The sequence below is a fragment of the Rhynchophorus ferrugineus genome, unplaced genomic scaffold (assembly GCF_030347505.1).
Source record: "Rhynchophorus ferrugineus isolate W39M unplaced genomic scaffold, kcgeb_rfMv2 rfM8, whole genome shotgun sequence".
Classification (NCBI taxonomy): Eukaryota; Metazoa; Arthropoda; class Insecta; order Coleoptera; family Curculionidae; genus Rhynchophorus; species Rhynchophorus ferrugineus.
In genome coordinates, this window is record NW_027472587.1 from 32,151,188 (window position 1) to 32,169,693 (window position 18,506).

Genomic DNA, 18,506 nt, shown 5'->3' on the forward strand with positions numbered 1-18,506 from the left:
ACCTTCATAGTGATTTTTGGTGCTACTACTGTCCCAGAAGTCGCAGTTGTATTCATTGTATTTTATTAACTTTTTAGATTAGTTTAATTTTTTCATAATATTTCCATTATGGAATAATGCAGCTTTTAAGTAACTAGTATTTATACTATTACTAAGAAACGTGATGTGTTGGACAACCATGTCAATAGACAATGTTTTTAACAATGGAATGGAATAAGGAATTCAAAATACGCAATCTTATTTATATTAAAATAATTATGACACAGCGTAATTTAGAATGATAACCAAGCAATAAGATAACTACGAATGTCTATAAAATTAATAATATTTCATCAACTTACCGGGTATCGTAAAGGCTCTTCCGTTAGATAATCTCAAAAATAATATTACCTCCGCAATCTTACTAGGGCGTACGGTAAATTTTAAATTAATACTGTTCCCTTTTTGGTCGCACCCATGGAAACTTTGATAATACGAACACTGAAAAAAAAAACATTTAATCAAAATTAAGTTTAATTATTCGTTAGATTGAATTTGGCGATAAGCCACAATAAAAATGTGAGGGTGAATCAAAACCAATTTAGCGTATAATAGATTCACAAAATTGTATTTGTGCAGTTTATTGAACTTTATCTTAAAGTATCATTCGGTAATTTAAGGAATGCACACGTTATCTGATGGAATCCACTTGATTTTTAGTCATTAAAATTAATTAAATATCGATAAAAGTATAATTATATACAGGGAATGGACAAAATAATATGAAAACCTGACATAAACACAACATTTATTTATTAATACAGTGTTGAGCCACCATTTGCCTTTAAAACAGCTGACATTTTTCACCAAATTGATTCTTAGAGGGTTTGAATAGTTTCCAACGCAATGTGGTCCCATTCCTGTACTGAAACATTAGCCATTTGCTTCAGTGATGTTGAAAACAAAAATCTATTCCTCATCTTTTGCTCTAAGACTCCCCAGAATGGTTCAATTATGTCGAGGTCTGGCGATTGTGCTGGTCAGGGAAGACGTTTCGTCACATTCTGATGCACCTCAAACCAAGACTAAATCTTTTTGGCTATGTGAATGGGAGCATTATCATCTTGGGATATGGCAATGTTTGGTAGCGGCATACTAGTTATAATAAGAACTTCATCATTCAAGATGTCGATATATACATTCGCAGTAAACCGGCAAGTGATGTGAATGAGAGGACCAGCTGAATAGATATTGCCGTCCAAATCATAGTGGAACCTCGTCTTTGCTTGACTGCAAACAAAGAGTCCGGATTGTAGGCTTCTTTTGGGATTCTTTATAAATAAATTATTCAATACTTCATACTAGGTCGTTTGTAGGAAACAATGTATACGATGATTCATAGGACCATATCAGATTCTTCCAATCATCAAGCGTGAAAATTAGAAACTCCTTTTGTGTACTTACTGTTGCATACAGTTAGAACAAGTGTGTCATGGATGTGGTGGTATTACCAAATCAGTAGTAAGTTTTCCTCATTTTTCTATACCATTTTACATTTTCTTACTTTACTGCTACTCATGCTATCCATCTTTGTAATTATTCTCATTTTCTTTCTCTCATCATCATAATTATAATTTTACTCTTGCTTTTCGTGCTTCCATAGTACCGGGTTACATGTTTTCTACGGGTAGTCCGAACTATCGTCTTATCCTAACAGTAACCAAGAAGCTGCTTTTGACATTTCTACGTTATTTTTATTCTAATATTATTTATTATTTCACCCTATACATATTATAAAAAAAAATGTGTTTAAGCTTTAATTTTACAGCCTCGTATCCCATATATGGCTTGAATTATTCTTATTGTTTTATGACTTTCTTTTGTTACTTTTATTTCAGAATAACCTATAAAATGTCTTCTCCTTTGTTTCTTTCAAACTTATTTTCCCAATCTATGAATGCCTAAATGTGCCTGCCTCAATATTAAGCTAAATGTAGTTTTTATTGATGTTAAATTAATAGTAATTAACATTAAAGAAATAAAGACCTTAAAAATAAACGTTAATTTTAATTTGATATAGAGCATTCGGTTTAAAGATTATAAAATAAAATAAAATTCTTTCATATTTTTATTTACTTTCACATAGTTGTGACCGGACTGACCATGAAACATAAAAATACGGATGGGGACACTTCAAGCGAAAATAATCAGGGAAAATAAATGAAAAACTTTCTAAAACTGGTCATTTATTTTACTTGGACATTTATAAAGATAATAACGTGTCCCTGCCGCGAATTGTACATGTACGTTCGCGTAGAACTTTATAGGTAATAAAACAGCAGCTCTTGCACTAAGTATAAAGTTATTTATGTTTGTTTTACATTAAGATTATGTTATGACTACAAAAACTAGTCTAGTTTTATTTTTACAGTTATTTTATTAGTATGATTAACTTGCATGCAAGAAATATTATTTTTAAAATTATGGTTGGTCGCAATTCAAATAAAAAATTGCTGATTGCATATTTATATTAGGTGCTTGCATGTAGACTAGTTGTTTTTTAACATTAAAATGGCAGTTATTGAGAAAATTTGGAACAATATATATTGGAACAAAATAATATGGACATCATGCAAAATACGGCGTCTTGCTGCATGTTGGAAACATTGCTACTGTGTAAAAAAATACGACGTAAATATATTGTTCGGTTTACATGTCTAGTCTGGTAGATTATATTTCAGTCTATTTTACGTTTTATTCTTCAATTGTATTCGTTATATTACGTTAATATTATTACCGTTATAATTATCTTTACGAAATTTATCGGCTACTGTGAAAACAACATTAATCGTTTCGAATGGATGCAATTTTTTGAACCTTTCGAGTATAAGTTCAATTTTCAAGATTTTAGGAAAGAAGTGTTAACAATCAAAATACTTAAAAGGTCAGTCAAATAAAATATTATCCATTATTGCCATAAAAACAGTTAAAATTACTTTATCCTTCACAATTTTAATCTTTTTGTCCTATTAAATTAATAATCTTGAAAAATAGTGAAAAAATAGTCTTCAAAATGTTGCTATATTAATATACAATATGTGGTTATTTACAAGCAAACTGCCAAAAAAATCATAAAATTATGTATATTACATTTGAATCTATATAAGCCTAAATTAGGCAATTTTTTTTGTTATTAAAAAAAGTTTTTTTTAATGTTAAAAATCACTTGAATGAAACTAGAACAATCGAAAATAGTAACTAAAATATAAATAAACTATACGACTGAAATAGTCGATAGTAAAAAGTAGTCAATTACTAAACAGTCGATAGTCAATTTCAGTCGAAAGTTCCCAACGCTATACACAACCTTCAAGGCTAAGTGTAAAATCTAACTATTTCCATTTATTTCTATTTAGGAAGTATTTTACTGCCTACTAATACAAAATTAAAATAGTACTGATGGTTTATACTGTGGCATATTCAAATCCAGCACACTTCAGTATAAAAATTGCCACCTCCAATATTAACATAACTACTTCACCTGTATACACTTAATAATTTAACCTTTAACGTTTCGAAATCTTCAATAATAAAATCCCCATATTGCCCCTGAGTGTATAGTATTTTGTTGGAAACTCTTAAACCCATTAGAACTCGCTCTACATAAAATGTGTGATAGATGCTTCATTCTCTACAAGGCCCATCAACAAAAATCTGGCGTCCGTGCTATCACCTAAATAATGGTCCCTCACTCTCGCGAGATTCAGTAATAGGTCCCGAACCCACCAAACTTGCAACATCTTCCAACTCACGTAACATAAGCGAAAATTTTATTATGGCTGTGCGTCTTGAAAAAATGACATGTTAGCTTTAAGGGGTGAAAAATAGAAATATTTTCTCGGTATTTTATGGTATTGAAGTGGTCCAGTTCCAGTGAAGCTTCGGAACACAGAATGATAATAGAGATTTAACTTTATAGGCTATCTTGGAAAATTGTCTCGCGGCGTTTACTAACTAGATGGCACTGTAATCATCTTCTCGAGGTATTTTATTCGTTTGTTTAAATTGCCATACCAAGACCCACGAAGGCATTTGATTGGGTTATTTGACTTTCTGTTACTATTTACTCTCCATTCTTTATCATTTCCTGATTTGCACGATCATTTTCTTGTATGTATAGTACAAATAAAATTATCTTTTACGTTTAGAATTTTTCTATGTTTTCTGTAAAGGTCTATTATTTTTGCTCTGACATACATTTCTTATCCCAGACTCGTCTATATATTATTTTTACTTGTACTGCTTTCCCTATTCTGTAAATTGTTTTACTCGCTATATCATATATATATATATATATATATATATATATATATATATATATATATATATATATATATATATATATATATATTATGGCAATTTTATTTTCTGAACAGATTGTAAAGACATATTTGTATTAAAAGCTTTCAATTAGATTGGAACGTGAACAAATCGGCAGTGTACTTTGTGCCAATCCAATAATTTTTTTTAAACGCAATAAAATGAAACTGAACCAAAGTGTTTTCATTTTCAATTAAAGTCTTGTTTTTACTAATGAACGTTTATCTGGATAGAACCTACAGTTTAACATGGACTCCGAACCACGGTTCTCGGCATTAAGCCTACCTACTAGTGAGTGGAAAACTTAGAAATCATCTCAAATCCGGTCTTACCCAGCCTGGTTACCGACGCGACTGGGATCATTTTCCTTGTCGGTTTTACACTCTTTCCCAAGGACAATCACAATCATAAATTTATGACCAGGTCCCAGCAGGATTCGAACCCGCGGTCATCGCGAAAGTAGCTGGACCGTCCTGTTGCCTTTACTACTGCGCCAACCGGCTAAAATATTCTTGAAGTTAATCTCTTAACAATTTGACATGATTAATCCATTCATTGATGGTTTTAGAAAGATATTGCTATTAATAATTTTATTATCAATTTATTTCAAATAATTATTCCCCCTTCTAATCCATATTTTCGTTTTTTCAAAGTCTTGTGACTTGTGAGAAGTGATTATTTCCCCGAAAGGCATGTTCATATTTTTGCAATTTACTTATTTGCATGTGCTTTTCCATTAATATCTCTTATCCTATTTTGATCGAGTACATTCTAAGATGAACTTGGATGGACCAGGAAAAACTAGCAGAATTTATTTTAAGCATCATGTTTTAAATACCTAAAGATATTATCTTGATGTGTTTTCAGCCCAGGAACTGTAGATAAAGGTTTTTTAAAATAATTAAGGTTTTTGGTCTTGACTCTTTTTTTCGGTACAATTCGGCCATCTATGGCTTTTCTTTCCTATGCTAATGATCTTAACTATTTGAATACTTGTCTATTTAGAATCTATTAAATATGTTATAGAATTCTATCTCAACACTATATTTAATATATTCTTTCAAACTATGTAAAGTTTATATAATGAAATGGAAAAAAAAGTAATTTCGTAAAAAAGTTTGACGGTGTTTCGGCAGTATCTCATTTTCCATCATCAGGTCTTGCTTCCATTTCTTTTACTGTTTGTTATACGAGATATATATGGAAACGACATACATTAAAAATAAATTTTAAACTAAATTATAATAAAATAAACTATTTTATAACCTTCGAATTATTTATTGATACTTTAAGAAAATATAACTGATACAAGTAGACCATGAAATTACAGATTAAATTCATTTAATTTTAAGAGATAAATTATTATTGGGAGAAGCATCAATAAGTTTTGAGATTAAGATTGAGTTAACTAATTCCTGATAATTTCGGGGAGTTAATATTAGATTGATATTAATTTAGTTTGTGTGTACATATGTGCGCCTGTATTTTGTTCTGGCTTCTTGAACAAGCAAATTAGAGAAATCAAATGTAAATATAAATTTATGCAAATCAAATCAGCAGCAGGCGCAGCTTCTTAATGGAATGTATCAAACATTCGCGAACGACTGTAGGCATTTTCGTGAAGTTTTGACATAGGTTGAATCCGAAATCTAATATAATTTTAATGAAATTAGTTTCAACGGCGTAATGCTTTTGTAAAATATTTTTAACAAAAAAAAATGTAAACGACCTCAAAAAATAAACAAGGAACTCACTAAAAAGTAAAAAATAATCAAACTTAGATTTGTAACACAAAAAAAGGGTTTAAAGTAAAATATGTTTAAAGTATATTATTGTGTAATCGTTGTAATAACTATATAAAAACTAGCTGACCCAGCAAGCGTTATTTTATCATGTAAATAATTTCTGGAGAATTTCTAGTGTAGTAAAAATAACTAACTTATTTTAAGTGTGTAGGGATCTGGTATATGAGTGAAAAAGTCATGGGGCGCTGATGAGCGAATATCATCAAAATATATATTTTTTTAAGTTATTATAATTTATTTTAAGTAATAGTTATTTATATCATTAATTTATTACATAATATTAATCTCTTAATGCTACGGCGTGAACAATACTTTTTGTTAGCCCGTCTTTAGCTAATACAAACAACTTATTGGTTTACCCACTCGAGAGCATACAATGTATAAATGTTCGTGAGAAAAATACGGTGCGCTCAAATCTAAGCCACAAACAGACATTGTTTGGCCTTGGGATTTATTAATAGTCATTGTAAATGCCAATCTAATCGGAAATTGATGAATACGCTTAAATTGAATTGGCACATATGTGGGTATAATAGGTATTCGTGGTATTAATATATTTTCACCTCGAAAGTCTTCATTTAAAATGATGGGTTCGATAACATTTTCCATAATTTTTTTAATGACTAATCGCGTACCATTGCACAGCGGGCGTGGCGGGTTCAAATTACGAAGCAAAATAATTGAAGATCCAACCTTCAATTGTAAGTTATGCGGTGGTATGCCTGGCAAATTTAGTGAGTTCAAAAACTCTGTCGAAAAAGTGAAAATCTAGGACTGTATTTAGGTATTTTTTATGCCACATAATAATTTTTTTAATTGCGTTGGACACCCCTTATCACTTAGTGGTTTGAATAATGACAGGAAGTATGGAAAAGTAGCTGATACTCAGAAAGACTGAATATGCATACAACTTTTCATTAGAAACGATCAAGCCGTTTCGGAGGAGTATGGGAACGAACATGTGATATGAAAATTTTATATATAATATAAATAAAAACCTTATTTAACCTATCCAATACCCGTATTTTATATTCTACTATATACACACACAATTTAGCTTAGTACCTACCTAAACCTATTTATTTATTTACAATATTACTTCAACTACTAATAGTTACCACATTTTTGCAAAAGTGGGTTTATGTGGAATAGACCTACAGTTTAACGTTGGCTCCGAACAATGGTCCTCGGCATTAAGCCTACCCACTGGCCAGTAACCAAGTTAGGGACCATCCGAGAAGATATCTGTTCTTACCCAGCCAGGCTACTGGCGCGACTGGGATGATTATTCCTTTTCGGATTTTCCACTATTGCCTATAAAGACATTTACAATTAGAATCACAAACATAAAGTACATCCATAGCCCAGCAGGATTCGAACCCGCTACTATCGCAACAATAGAGGGACCGTCCTGTCGCCTTATCCATTGCGCCAACAAAGCCGGCTTCAGCTAATATTAATTATATTTTATTACAGTGAACATATAAAATAATACCAGGTATCAGTTACTAAATACTAAATAGGTAATAAATGTAAATAAGTACTATACATTTACAAAATATAATACTGCGTACAATCACCAGTTTTTTGTTGACGAATGTGTAGTTGACTGTCGTATTCTGGCTTATTGTCTAGCTCCTATATTTCGTACTCATAGAAATATAATATGGGAATATATATATAGAAATTTGCATACAATTTGAAATGCATACAATTATGAAAAAACATTTTTGTGTATATATATATATATATATATATATATATATATATATATTTATATATACAAAAATGTATTATGTAGTTAAAAGCTATTTTATTTTATGGATTAAAGTAGCGACCAAACAGCGATCTCAAATCAACTAGTTCATTAAAGTACATCTCGTGTAATAAACAGTAGAACAAAAGGAAGCAAGACCTGATTATTACAGCCAAATCATCGTCAAACATTTTTACGAAATTTCTTCTTTCCCGGCTTATTATACAAGCTTTTTGTAGTTTGAAAAACTGTATTGAGAATGTTGAGAGAATTCTATAAGATATTAATTATATTCATTCAAAGTAAGGGCAACAAATTAGAATAGTTTAGATTGTAATTTAATTTTGTATATATGTCACAATATTATACTACTATTTTTCTATTGTTTAGGCACTGAACCAACTTTATATTGATCAGTTGGTAGTCGTGAATATATTATTGTAAATAGGTAAATAGGTTTAGGTAGGTATTAAACTAAATTGTGTGTATATAGTTGAATATAAAATACGTGTAGTAGATAGGTTAAATAAGATTTTTGTTTATTCTGATTTAGTTATCATAACGATTATTATGTACGTGTACATAAGCCGGTTCAATTATTTTGTTAAATCATTTTATTTTTCTCTTTTTAGTGTTAGGTATTTACTAAAATTACGCAGTTATTTTATTAAGTAATACAATGGATAGCCCAAGTAAAAGTGCAGCCCGTAGAAGAAAAACAGGAATAAAGAAATAATAATTGAAAATGAGGAAAGCTTTAGGCCCCGGGGTCCGCTACCTAGTCTAGGTGATTGGACAAATTTTGGAACAAAACTTTAACAAAAACTCTTGCGTGTGAGCTTAACGTTCTAACTGATACACCATGGAAACAATTGCCACCAGTATTTCTATGACGTCTCGTATGATAAAATTTTACCTTAGAAAGCAAATTGACTGGCTTTTACACTGAACTATTTCTGATTTTTCGTCACATCAGTTCAGCAATAATATACACAAATATCTGACCATTTTAGATAAAAAAATTTTAATTTTTGCAAAAATTGTATTTGCATTTGAAATGTTATTCCCTCGATTTCCCCCTTCCCGCCAACAGATCCCGATTTGTTTCCAATTGGACCACCTCGAAAGTGCACTATTTCGAATAAAAAATGAGTTTTTAAAATCGGTTCGCAATTAACGGAAAAATCGTCGAACATATTCCTCCTCCTTATTCGAAGTTGGTTGAAAATATCATAAAGTGGCGTTTGTTGATATTTAGATTAAACGGGTTTTCACATAAGAATATACGAGTAAGTTATTGTTCAACTTTCCGAAAAAATTAACGTAGGAGTTTTTATCTAATAACGTCTAAGTTGGTAGCATGAACGCTCTCATGCGTTTCTTAAATAAAATCACAATAAAATAAGAATTGTTATATTTCGAGCGTAAATTTTCTGTAATAATATTGCGAATAAAAGAAATAGGCCGCAGAAATAGGTTTTTCTGCTCTGAAATGGAAATATTAGATTGCGTCCTCTCAGAAAAATACATATTATATATAATATTATCTTATTATGTGAACGTTTCTTTTTTCTATTTAATTATTTCAATTTTAGTCTATTTTTCTTTGTATATCGTTCCGTGATAGAGAAATTTAGCTCCATGAAATTGGAAAGTTGTAATTAAACATGTGTTTGAAGTGTTAATACTTTTCCTTACGTACTGGGAACTCATATAAATATTATTAAAAATAGTAATATGAGAATCTGTCATTATTTTTTGTTTAAAATATTGTAATTTTACATACTACCTTTCAAAAATCGAATATATATATATATATATATATATATATATATATATATATATATATATATATATATGTATATATATATATATATATATATATATAAATGCAATATTTAACTATGGAATTATATGCAAATTTTAATAATTGACAGAGTTGTCATCTCAAAGCAAAATCTTCTTCTTTTACGTCATCGTACTTTTCACCTGAAAAAATTGTCCACTAATCATTATTTTTACAAAACAATAACTTATTTACTTATGTTTTTTTAATAAAAATATATTCTTTTTTTCTTCTTTGTTTCACTGCCCCACCTTCAGAGTAGCAGTTATATGATTTGTTTATTCGATTCCACTCTATTCTAAATTTGATCTTTTCAAAGTATCGTTCCCCAATATTCCTGCATCTTACAAAATCTTATCTGATTTCTTCTCTTATTCTAATTTAACTTTCCATCAACAAATTCCAACAACATTTCACTTATAAAAGAAAAAATAAATCGTTCTCAAATAAATCACGATTTAGGTAAATGTCATTAATGAATTGACTACTGAACTGACTATCTAACTTTTGGTTAACGTGTTGTACATTTAATAGCCTAAAACGAACTGATGGTTAATTACAACAAAATGTATATAAAAGTTATAATTACCTAAATTTTGCCACATATTAACTTCTATTTGATATACTTGAAAATGTTTAGTTACAAAATTATTTTAACTTTTAAAAATTTAACGTTACAATCCGTACTTTCCATATTTTAAAACTAACGTATGTTAGAATTCTAAGAATAACATAACAATTTGATTATTATTTTTATAAAGTTATTAATGCATCCCAAGATATGAATATTCTAAATTTGTTGTTATTTTCATTCGATGAACAGTAAATTTTCAAATGGCCTATTGTGCATATTGTGGCAAGAGAAAGGAAGCACAATATAGCCGATTGTGCGCCTGCGCTATTCTGAAAATTACTTTCTGCATATCGTATCCTATTTTTAATGGGTATTACACTATTCATTGCCTCACACAAGGATCGGGAATAGGTCATGTACCAAAAGGAAAGGCCGGTTTAAAGTCTAACATCTGTTAAAAATTATTTTCGTTGCCATCTCATCATCGGTCATCTGTCATTTAGTTTATGTTTAGTACTTGATTTTGACAGATTATCTCAATTGTGCTTTAAAAATACAGCAAACGTTCGTTAATGTGCACTAATTCGAACTAAATGTAGTTCACATTCATCTTTTCATATTACGACTTAAGGAATGTGATTTAAGTAATTTATATAATAAACATTTTATTAAAACAACTGATAAATGTATGTATATATGTATATCTATAACAAAGTGGACAAATATTTTAACAGCGATAATTATTTTTAGTTAGAAATAAAAAATTCACAATTTTAGTCTACCTTAATTGGCCGCCAACAATTTACGAAATACTAAAATATCTCCATCTTCATTCCATCTTTTTTGCCAACTGTGTCACATCCGCATCTAGTGCAAATTTGCGTGTGGTTTTCGCTTTGCCATTCAATTTCAAGTCCTTTCTTTTATAGGATCGAGTGCAATAGGTCAATATAACATATTTGCCACGCTTCGATCGGCCACCAACATTTTCAACTGATGGTAGATTAGCTTTTTTTCTTCTTATTCTAAGATGACCAGCAAGAACCAAATGGTCTTTTGCTGATGTCGCTTAAGATTCGGGATAGTGAGTATTTTGCGGGCGACAGAGACGCTGGTATACTACTGGGATTGTCGTAGTTGGTTTACTACCGAAGTTTGTGGATCGGTAGGGATTTAACCAAGGTGTTGTCGTGTTCTCAGACGCCTATGGAGAACATTATATTGAGCATGTTTGTGAAATTCTGCATAAACGGTATTCCTGATTCCAGGTGAGTGCTGACGTTCCTCATAAACCATGGGGCATTGAGTAACGCGCGGAATTTTGGATTGGAATACTTGGAGTAGTGCAAGTTGTCTCTCAGAGACATACCTGTACCACATATGTGCTCCGTAGAGGCAGACTGGACGAATTAGCATTTTGTACAGAGTCGCTTTCTGGGGGATTGCAGAGGAGTAGGAATAGTAGGCTGTACACGCCATTGTCTTTGCAAATAGCGTGTTGTATTTGAGCTGCTCATTGAAATCTGCGGTCGAACTGGGGACCGAGGTATGATACTTTCCGGAGCCAGGGAATTATAGACTTTATCAATTTGGAGGCAATAGGCGCGGAACTCCTTCTTGCAGTGAAACCGAATAGCCTGAGTTTTGCTCGGGTTTATCTGCAGCCGCCAGAATTTGAACCACGCAATATATATCATTTACGTTGGGACTATAACCGGTTTTAAAGAAAGCTGAACGATCTGCAGAAAATGCCGGGTGGGAAAATCAGCCATATAGAGGTTGAATTGGGCTGGGGCTAGCACCTTGCGGGACTCCTGCGGAAATCTATTTACGAGGGGAGACTGCGTCACCGATCCTCACTTGAGAAGACCTACCGTCCAAGTATGAATCTATCAGGTAGATTAGATTATTCGGTAGACCAAGCTGTTTTGCTTTGAAAATTAGACCGTGGTGCAATATTTGATCGAAAGTTTTGGAAACATCTAAAAAGATAGCTTCAGTTTCTCGACATTTTTTAATGGCTGGTGGATTGTTACTGCGACACAAGCAGTTTGATGAAAATTTGACACGGAAACCGAATTTTTCATTCGGAATTATGTGGTGTGCGTCTGTGAAGTTGTTCAAAGCGTGTAATGTTGGTATGGATGTAGTGACGGGAGATTGAAATGCCAAATTGAAATACATGGTGGCTCTAATTAGTCTTATAAATGTTAAAGAAGGAGAACAAATTTGCTTATATAAAACTCTAGGATTTTGTATCACGACAATAACAGGTTAATTGAAAAGTCCCCGGCCTATCATAGTAAAACAAATTTTTTTGGCATTTTTTTCTTTTCAAAATAATTCCCTTCAATGGTGATACACTGATTATAGCGACCCTCCAACTTTTCTATATCATTTTTGTAGTAGGATTTGTCCGTTGTTTCAGAATAGGCCTTAGTTTCGGCGATCACCTCTTCATTCGAAGAAATTTTCTTCCCATCGACCATTCTTTTGAGATCTGAGAACAGGAAATAGCCTCTTAGGGGCCAGATCTGGAGAATACGGTAGATGAGTAAGCAATTCGAAGCCCAATTCATGGATTTTTGCCATCGTTTTCACTGACTCGTGACACGGTGCATTGTCTTGGTAAAGAAGCACTTAAAGGCCAATAAAGATATGTAATAGTCGCTGTTGATGATCCTTCCTTTTTCAATATTTTTCAATGATTTCGTCTCTAACAACCTCTTTTGGACGTCCACTACGTTCACCGTTTTCGGTGCTAATTTCATCACGTCTAAACTTAGCACACCAATCCTTGATGGTTAATTTTCCTGGGGCAGTGTCTGGAAACTCAGCATGAAGCTAAGTTTTTGCTTCAACTGTATTTTTTCCTTTCAAAAAGCAATATTTTATCAACACGCGAAATTCCTTTTTATCCATTTTTTTCACAGTAACAACACTTGCTTTACTCAAAATTCACAAACTAATGATCCGACAGCTGTTAAATTTATACACGCATCTTTTGAGGATTAGCGCTAACTAAAAACATATGGATTTAGTTCTAGTAGTGTCATCTATGTGTCAGGCCGGGCCCTTTTCATTTGATCTGTTACACCATTTCACAAAATCATCACTGTAAACGAATTTTTAGCCAAAAATATAACAAATACCGTTCGACTTATTGGACCTCAAGTGTAATTCAGAAATATGCGTATAAAAATTGTTACTACGTAGCATAACTTGAAAACATTTTACGTTAAATATCCATAAATTAAAATCTGGTGATATATTTATAGGATATATACAATGTATTTTTACCCATAATATATTGAAAACAGTAGTATTTAGTGTAACTTACCTGTTCTGACGAGAACTTTTTCAAATCCGGTTCGTATTCGAACCCGAATTTTTCGCGCTTCTTTTTCCTGCTCTCCTGTATATCCTTCACCCTGCTCCGAGACAAATAGTACTTAATGGGGTAAAACAAGTCTGAAAACAAAGAAAAACCTGCTGATAATAGATTCGCCGATATATCACAGAAAAAAGCCATTGTTTCTAAGAGAACATAATTAATTATAACAACAGAAGAGCATCGTAAATGATCACCAAAACAAAATTGTTTATGCTAGCAACTCGAGGATTGATCTAGGAACCCGCTTGTAAATAAAACTGCAGTCATTAATATTAATCTTTCTAAAAATAAAATTGCGAAAATTGTATTAATTAATTGTAGTTAGTAGTAATTGTAAAAATCCCATAAGGAAAAGTATGGTGCTGTTAAATCCGGAGATCTGGCTGCCTATGTTAAATTGCCATTTCGCAAAATTACTCTTCGTAGCAAAACGCTATTCAATAATTGAATTGTTGAACGAGCTGTGTGCTGTGGCCCCATCTTGCTGAAACTATATGTCCTCTAGTCCTTGCTCTTCCATTTCAGGTACAAGAAAATTTCGAATCATCTCTCGGTGCCGTTCAGCAGTAACAGTAATTGCAACACCTAGGTCATTTTCAAAAAAATCATTCAATGATGTTTCATGAATTAATTGAGGATTCTGTGTTCCCCAAAACCGGCTGTTCTGTTTACTGGTGAGATGTGAAGAAAATGGGTTTCATCCCTCATTATCAATTTAGACGAAAAATCTTTTATTTTACCAGACAGCCTTAGGATTGCATTACTATACTCAACATTTTCAAAATTCGTCTTAAACTGCGTGCAGAAATGTGTAACTGGAACCACGTCTCCGAATTGATGTTTCTGGAGACTCTGCAACACAATCGTGCACCAGAGTGACATTTTTAGCGTTACGAGATGTCCGTTGTTTTCCAGGACGAAGCTTGTTTGCTGTCGTATCGTACTGTCGAAAATTCGCATGTAAACGGTAAATTGTGGTTTTGTGAGGCACTGGATAATTAGGATATTTTTAACGCAATTTCCGCTGCGTGGCAATAATGGAACGATTATTTTCAATAAGTATTGTTACTATTTCTGCTCGTTCTTGTAGCGTATATTTATCCATAATAAAATTTGAACGTCTACACAACACAATGGCTAAAGCGAAACTGAGCCAAACGTCATATAACCAAAATGGCGCGCAATCAAATTGGTAGCGGGATTTTGGCTCCACCTGTTGCTTAATGAAAATATTTTACATGTAATTAAATTTTGTTATTTTAACACTAAACATCTTTTAAGGCAAATAAGTAGAAAATAGTAATGTTTGAAAATTGATAACAGCAAACAAGCAAACATTGACAGAGTTTTGAGAGAGGCTTAAGAGCTTTGATACAATTACTTGGATCGCTAGATCTTGCCTGTCTGGCTAATATGTGATCTGATCTTTATAAAACTCTACCGAACTCTGTAAAGATATTTTCAAAAGAATTATATAAATATTAATTTGCTAATTTTTTTGCCTAAACAGCTTAGAAGTTGTGAAGAGTGAAGGAATTGTGGTTTCACCAGAAAAGTAATAAAGGGTCATCAATCGTGTACGGTACATAACAGGTCACTTGAAAAATCTCCGAACTACCATAGTAAAACACATTTTTTTGGCAAAATATTTTTTTTTATTCAACATAAATACCTTCAAGAGTGATACACGATTATAGCGACCCTCCAACTTTCCGATACCATTTTTGTAGTATGAACTGTCCTTTGCTTCAAAATAGACCTCAGTTTCATTCACCTCAGCGAGCATTCAATAGGAAACAGGTAATAGTCGCTGGAGGCCCGATCTGGAGAATACGATGGACGAGGAAGCAATTCGAAACCCAATTCATAGATTTTTGACACGGTGCATTGTCTTGGTGAAGCAGCATATTCTTTTTCTTCAAAGGCGGTCGTTTTTCGGCGATTTCGTCCTTCAGACGGTCCAATAACTCTATATAATGATTTTTTTTATATTTATTTAGATTGATTTAAGAACTTCGTCCATCATAAGCTCACGTATCTCTGGTCCTACAAAAATTCCTTCTTTCAATTTCGCGTCACTGATTCGAGCAAACTTTATTCTGAGAAATTGGAAATCTGCACCATGTTTGTTCATAGCTTTCAAATAGTTTTTCATGAGTCCCAACTTCATGTGAAGCGGTGTCAGAAAAATGTTATCACTTGGCACTAAAGGTTTTTGAAAAACATTTTTGAACAAGAACAAGTGCCTGAGTCAAGCTTTTTTTTAATGGCCAAGTTTTCACTTTGTAATGTTTTTCTCTTGTGCGACTGTCCCACTCAGAGAGAAATCATCGAGACTTCGTGTATCCTCCTTGTAATCCAGTGAGTATAGCGACGGCTTTTAATTCAGCAAAAATATTCCATAAGCACTGAGAATATTTAATTTTTTCGAGTAACACCACCAGGTTTCCATAATTTTCCTTCATATTTGTTGCATGTGCAACGGGCACAGATGGGTATTTATTACCATTATGGAGCAAAACGGCTTTCAAATTTATTTTTGAGGTGTCAATAAAAAGTCTCCATTCACTGGAATTTTCTGGAAAACTTAGTTCTTGAAGAAGCCCTGCAGCTTTATTACAATATACCAAATCATCTTCTTTAACAGTAACCTGTAAAATCTTCTTGTCTTGTGCAAAATTATGAAACTCTTATCTTTTCTTTTCGTACACCAACATTTTGTGTTCATGAACATTTTGCTTCTGTGTACATGTGGATAGTTTTTCTGCTTAAGATTATGGTAGTAAATCCAATATTCATCGCCAGTCACAATACGCCACAGAAAATACTTCTTTGTCTGGATAACAATAAAATAACGATGATGAAATAGTTCAAAATATCATTTCCAATAAATTCCTGTAGTTCTCTCCTTTTAGATCTTCCCCATCACAAGTAAACTTTGAAAGAAGCATTTGATTAATCAACTGCTCGGCTGTCTGAAAATCCCATGAGATTTTGAGCTAGATATTCATTGTAATTATTTGCAATTTAAAGTATTTGAAGTGTTTTGGTCATCCAGACCATTTTTTGTCCATGAAAAAAAAATCACCACTTTTACATCGCCAAATTTAAGACTTGATGGGCTTCAGGACTTCAATCAACAAAAGTAATAAATCTCGAAAATGCATTTTTGAATCAAATGCTGACAAGCATCGCATACGTTATTAGCGTTTGTATAACGAGTTAGTTGGTTTAGAAAGTTTTGAGAAAAAACAAGAAAGAAAGATTAAACTTCGCCTTTTGTTTTATAATCTCAACTATTTGAGCGTACTGGAGTGTTTTAGCTTCACAATTGCTTTAAACATATTTACAAACTCGAGAATTGTTTATTTGTTAATTTAGTGGCCGTATTCCGTAAATTTGTTATTTACATAAATGCTGTTTGTTCTGCTTTTGCAGTTATTTATTAAATAATTCAGCAAGTTCGTCTAACTAAAATATATGCACACGCATTTATGAATATATTTTGTTAGTTTATTTTAATCCGTTGAACCGGAAAGTTAGTTTTCTCTTTGATTCGTTAATAAATAATTATATTTTACAACAAAGGAGAGTTTCACGAAAAATCTGTATCCATTTTGTTTCCTTGTTTTACTTAACTAGTAAAAATAAAATATTGAAATAAATATTCGATATTCCAAGGCTCTTATTCTGTAGATTTGTTTATAAATTTAATTAATTATATCGGAAATTAAGTTAATTTGTCGCATATTTCGTATACTGCGTTGTTAGGCATATCGAATATCATACTGTAGTGACATGGAAATTATATTTTTATATAAACATATATTTGTGGCGGCATTTGTTGAGGTTTGAGTTAATTTAGCCCTGTAATAATGCAAAATATCATTTCAAAATGATAAAATAATTAATTATATGTTAATCAATAGTTCTTGTTTTATTTGACATTATTAACATAGAAAATCACTTTAATAAATGTGTTTATGACATGAAAATGTATCCAAAATGAAGCGATGTACAAGTATACAAGCTATATCAAAAATACTTATGTCGAATTGGTTGGCCCATAGGTTCGAATCCTGCTGGGGCATGGATGTACTTTATGTTTGTGATTGTAGTTGTAAATATCATAATAGGCAACAGTGGAAAATCCGACAAGAAATAACCATCCAATCCGGCCAGTAAACAGGTTGGGTAAGACCGGATGTCTTCCAGGATGGTCTCTAAGTTGGCTACTACCCAGTCGATACGGTTAATGCCGAAAGCAGTGGTTGGGAGCCCACGTTAAGCAGTAGGTTCAGTCCAGATAAACCCTTGTTGATAGAAATTAGACTTCATAATATAAAAAGAAACAGGAACAAACAATAAACGATAAATATTTGCATATTAAAATGTATGTATTGAAAACATATGTTTAAATATCGACTTACAAATTATTGTGCTTTGAAATTCAAATGCAACTTATTAGATTAACAAAAGGTTGACATTGGAATGGCAATCGATCCGCAGTTATTCGAACAATTTCTTAGTGTAATTAAGTTGGCTTTAAGCAAAAGTATCACAGCTGAAGCTTTAAGGTTAAAAAGATGGATTGAAGGTACTCAAAGATCCTTAGCCAAAAAATGTTTCGATTTGGAAACATCAAGGCTCTGAAAAAGACCCCGAGTTCGTGGATTTCGTTTGCAGAGCCACCTAAGGCAGATTGACGTTACTGGGAACTAGCGTAGTCTACCGGAATGTTGACAAAGCTTGTACTTAGAGTATAAGGCGGC

The 18,506-nt window shown here is 32.2% G+C and overlaps 2 protein-coding genes across 2 annotated transcripts in view; one reads left to right on the plus strand and one right to left on the minus strand.

Annotated features, from left to right (window-relative positions):
• LOC143200986 (follicle-stimulating hormone receptor) overlaps positions 1-18,506 on the plus strand; it is a 233,562-nt gene that overhangs the window by 119,539 nt on the left and 95,517 nt on the right. The window lies entirely within an intron of this gene.
• LOC143200983 (rifampicin phosphotransferase) overlaps positions 1-18,506 on the minus strand; it is an 84,374-nt gene that overhangs the window by 57,626 nt on the left and 8,242 nt on the right. Inside the window, exons 3-4 of the mRNA XM_076411798.1 lie at positions 13,681-13,811; positions 342-480 (exon numbers count right to left, since the gene is read on the minus strand). Coding sequence (XP_076267913.1) covers positions 342-480; positions 13,681-13,811 — 270 coding nt within the window. The remainder of the gene's footprint in view (positions 1-341; positions 481-13,680; positions 13,812-18,506) is intronic.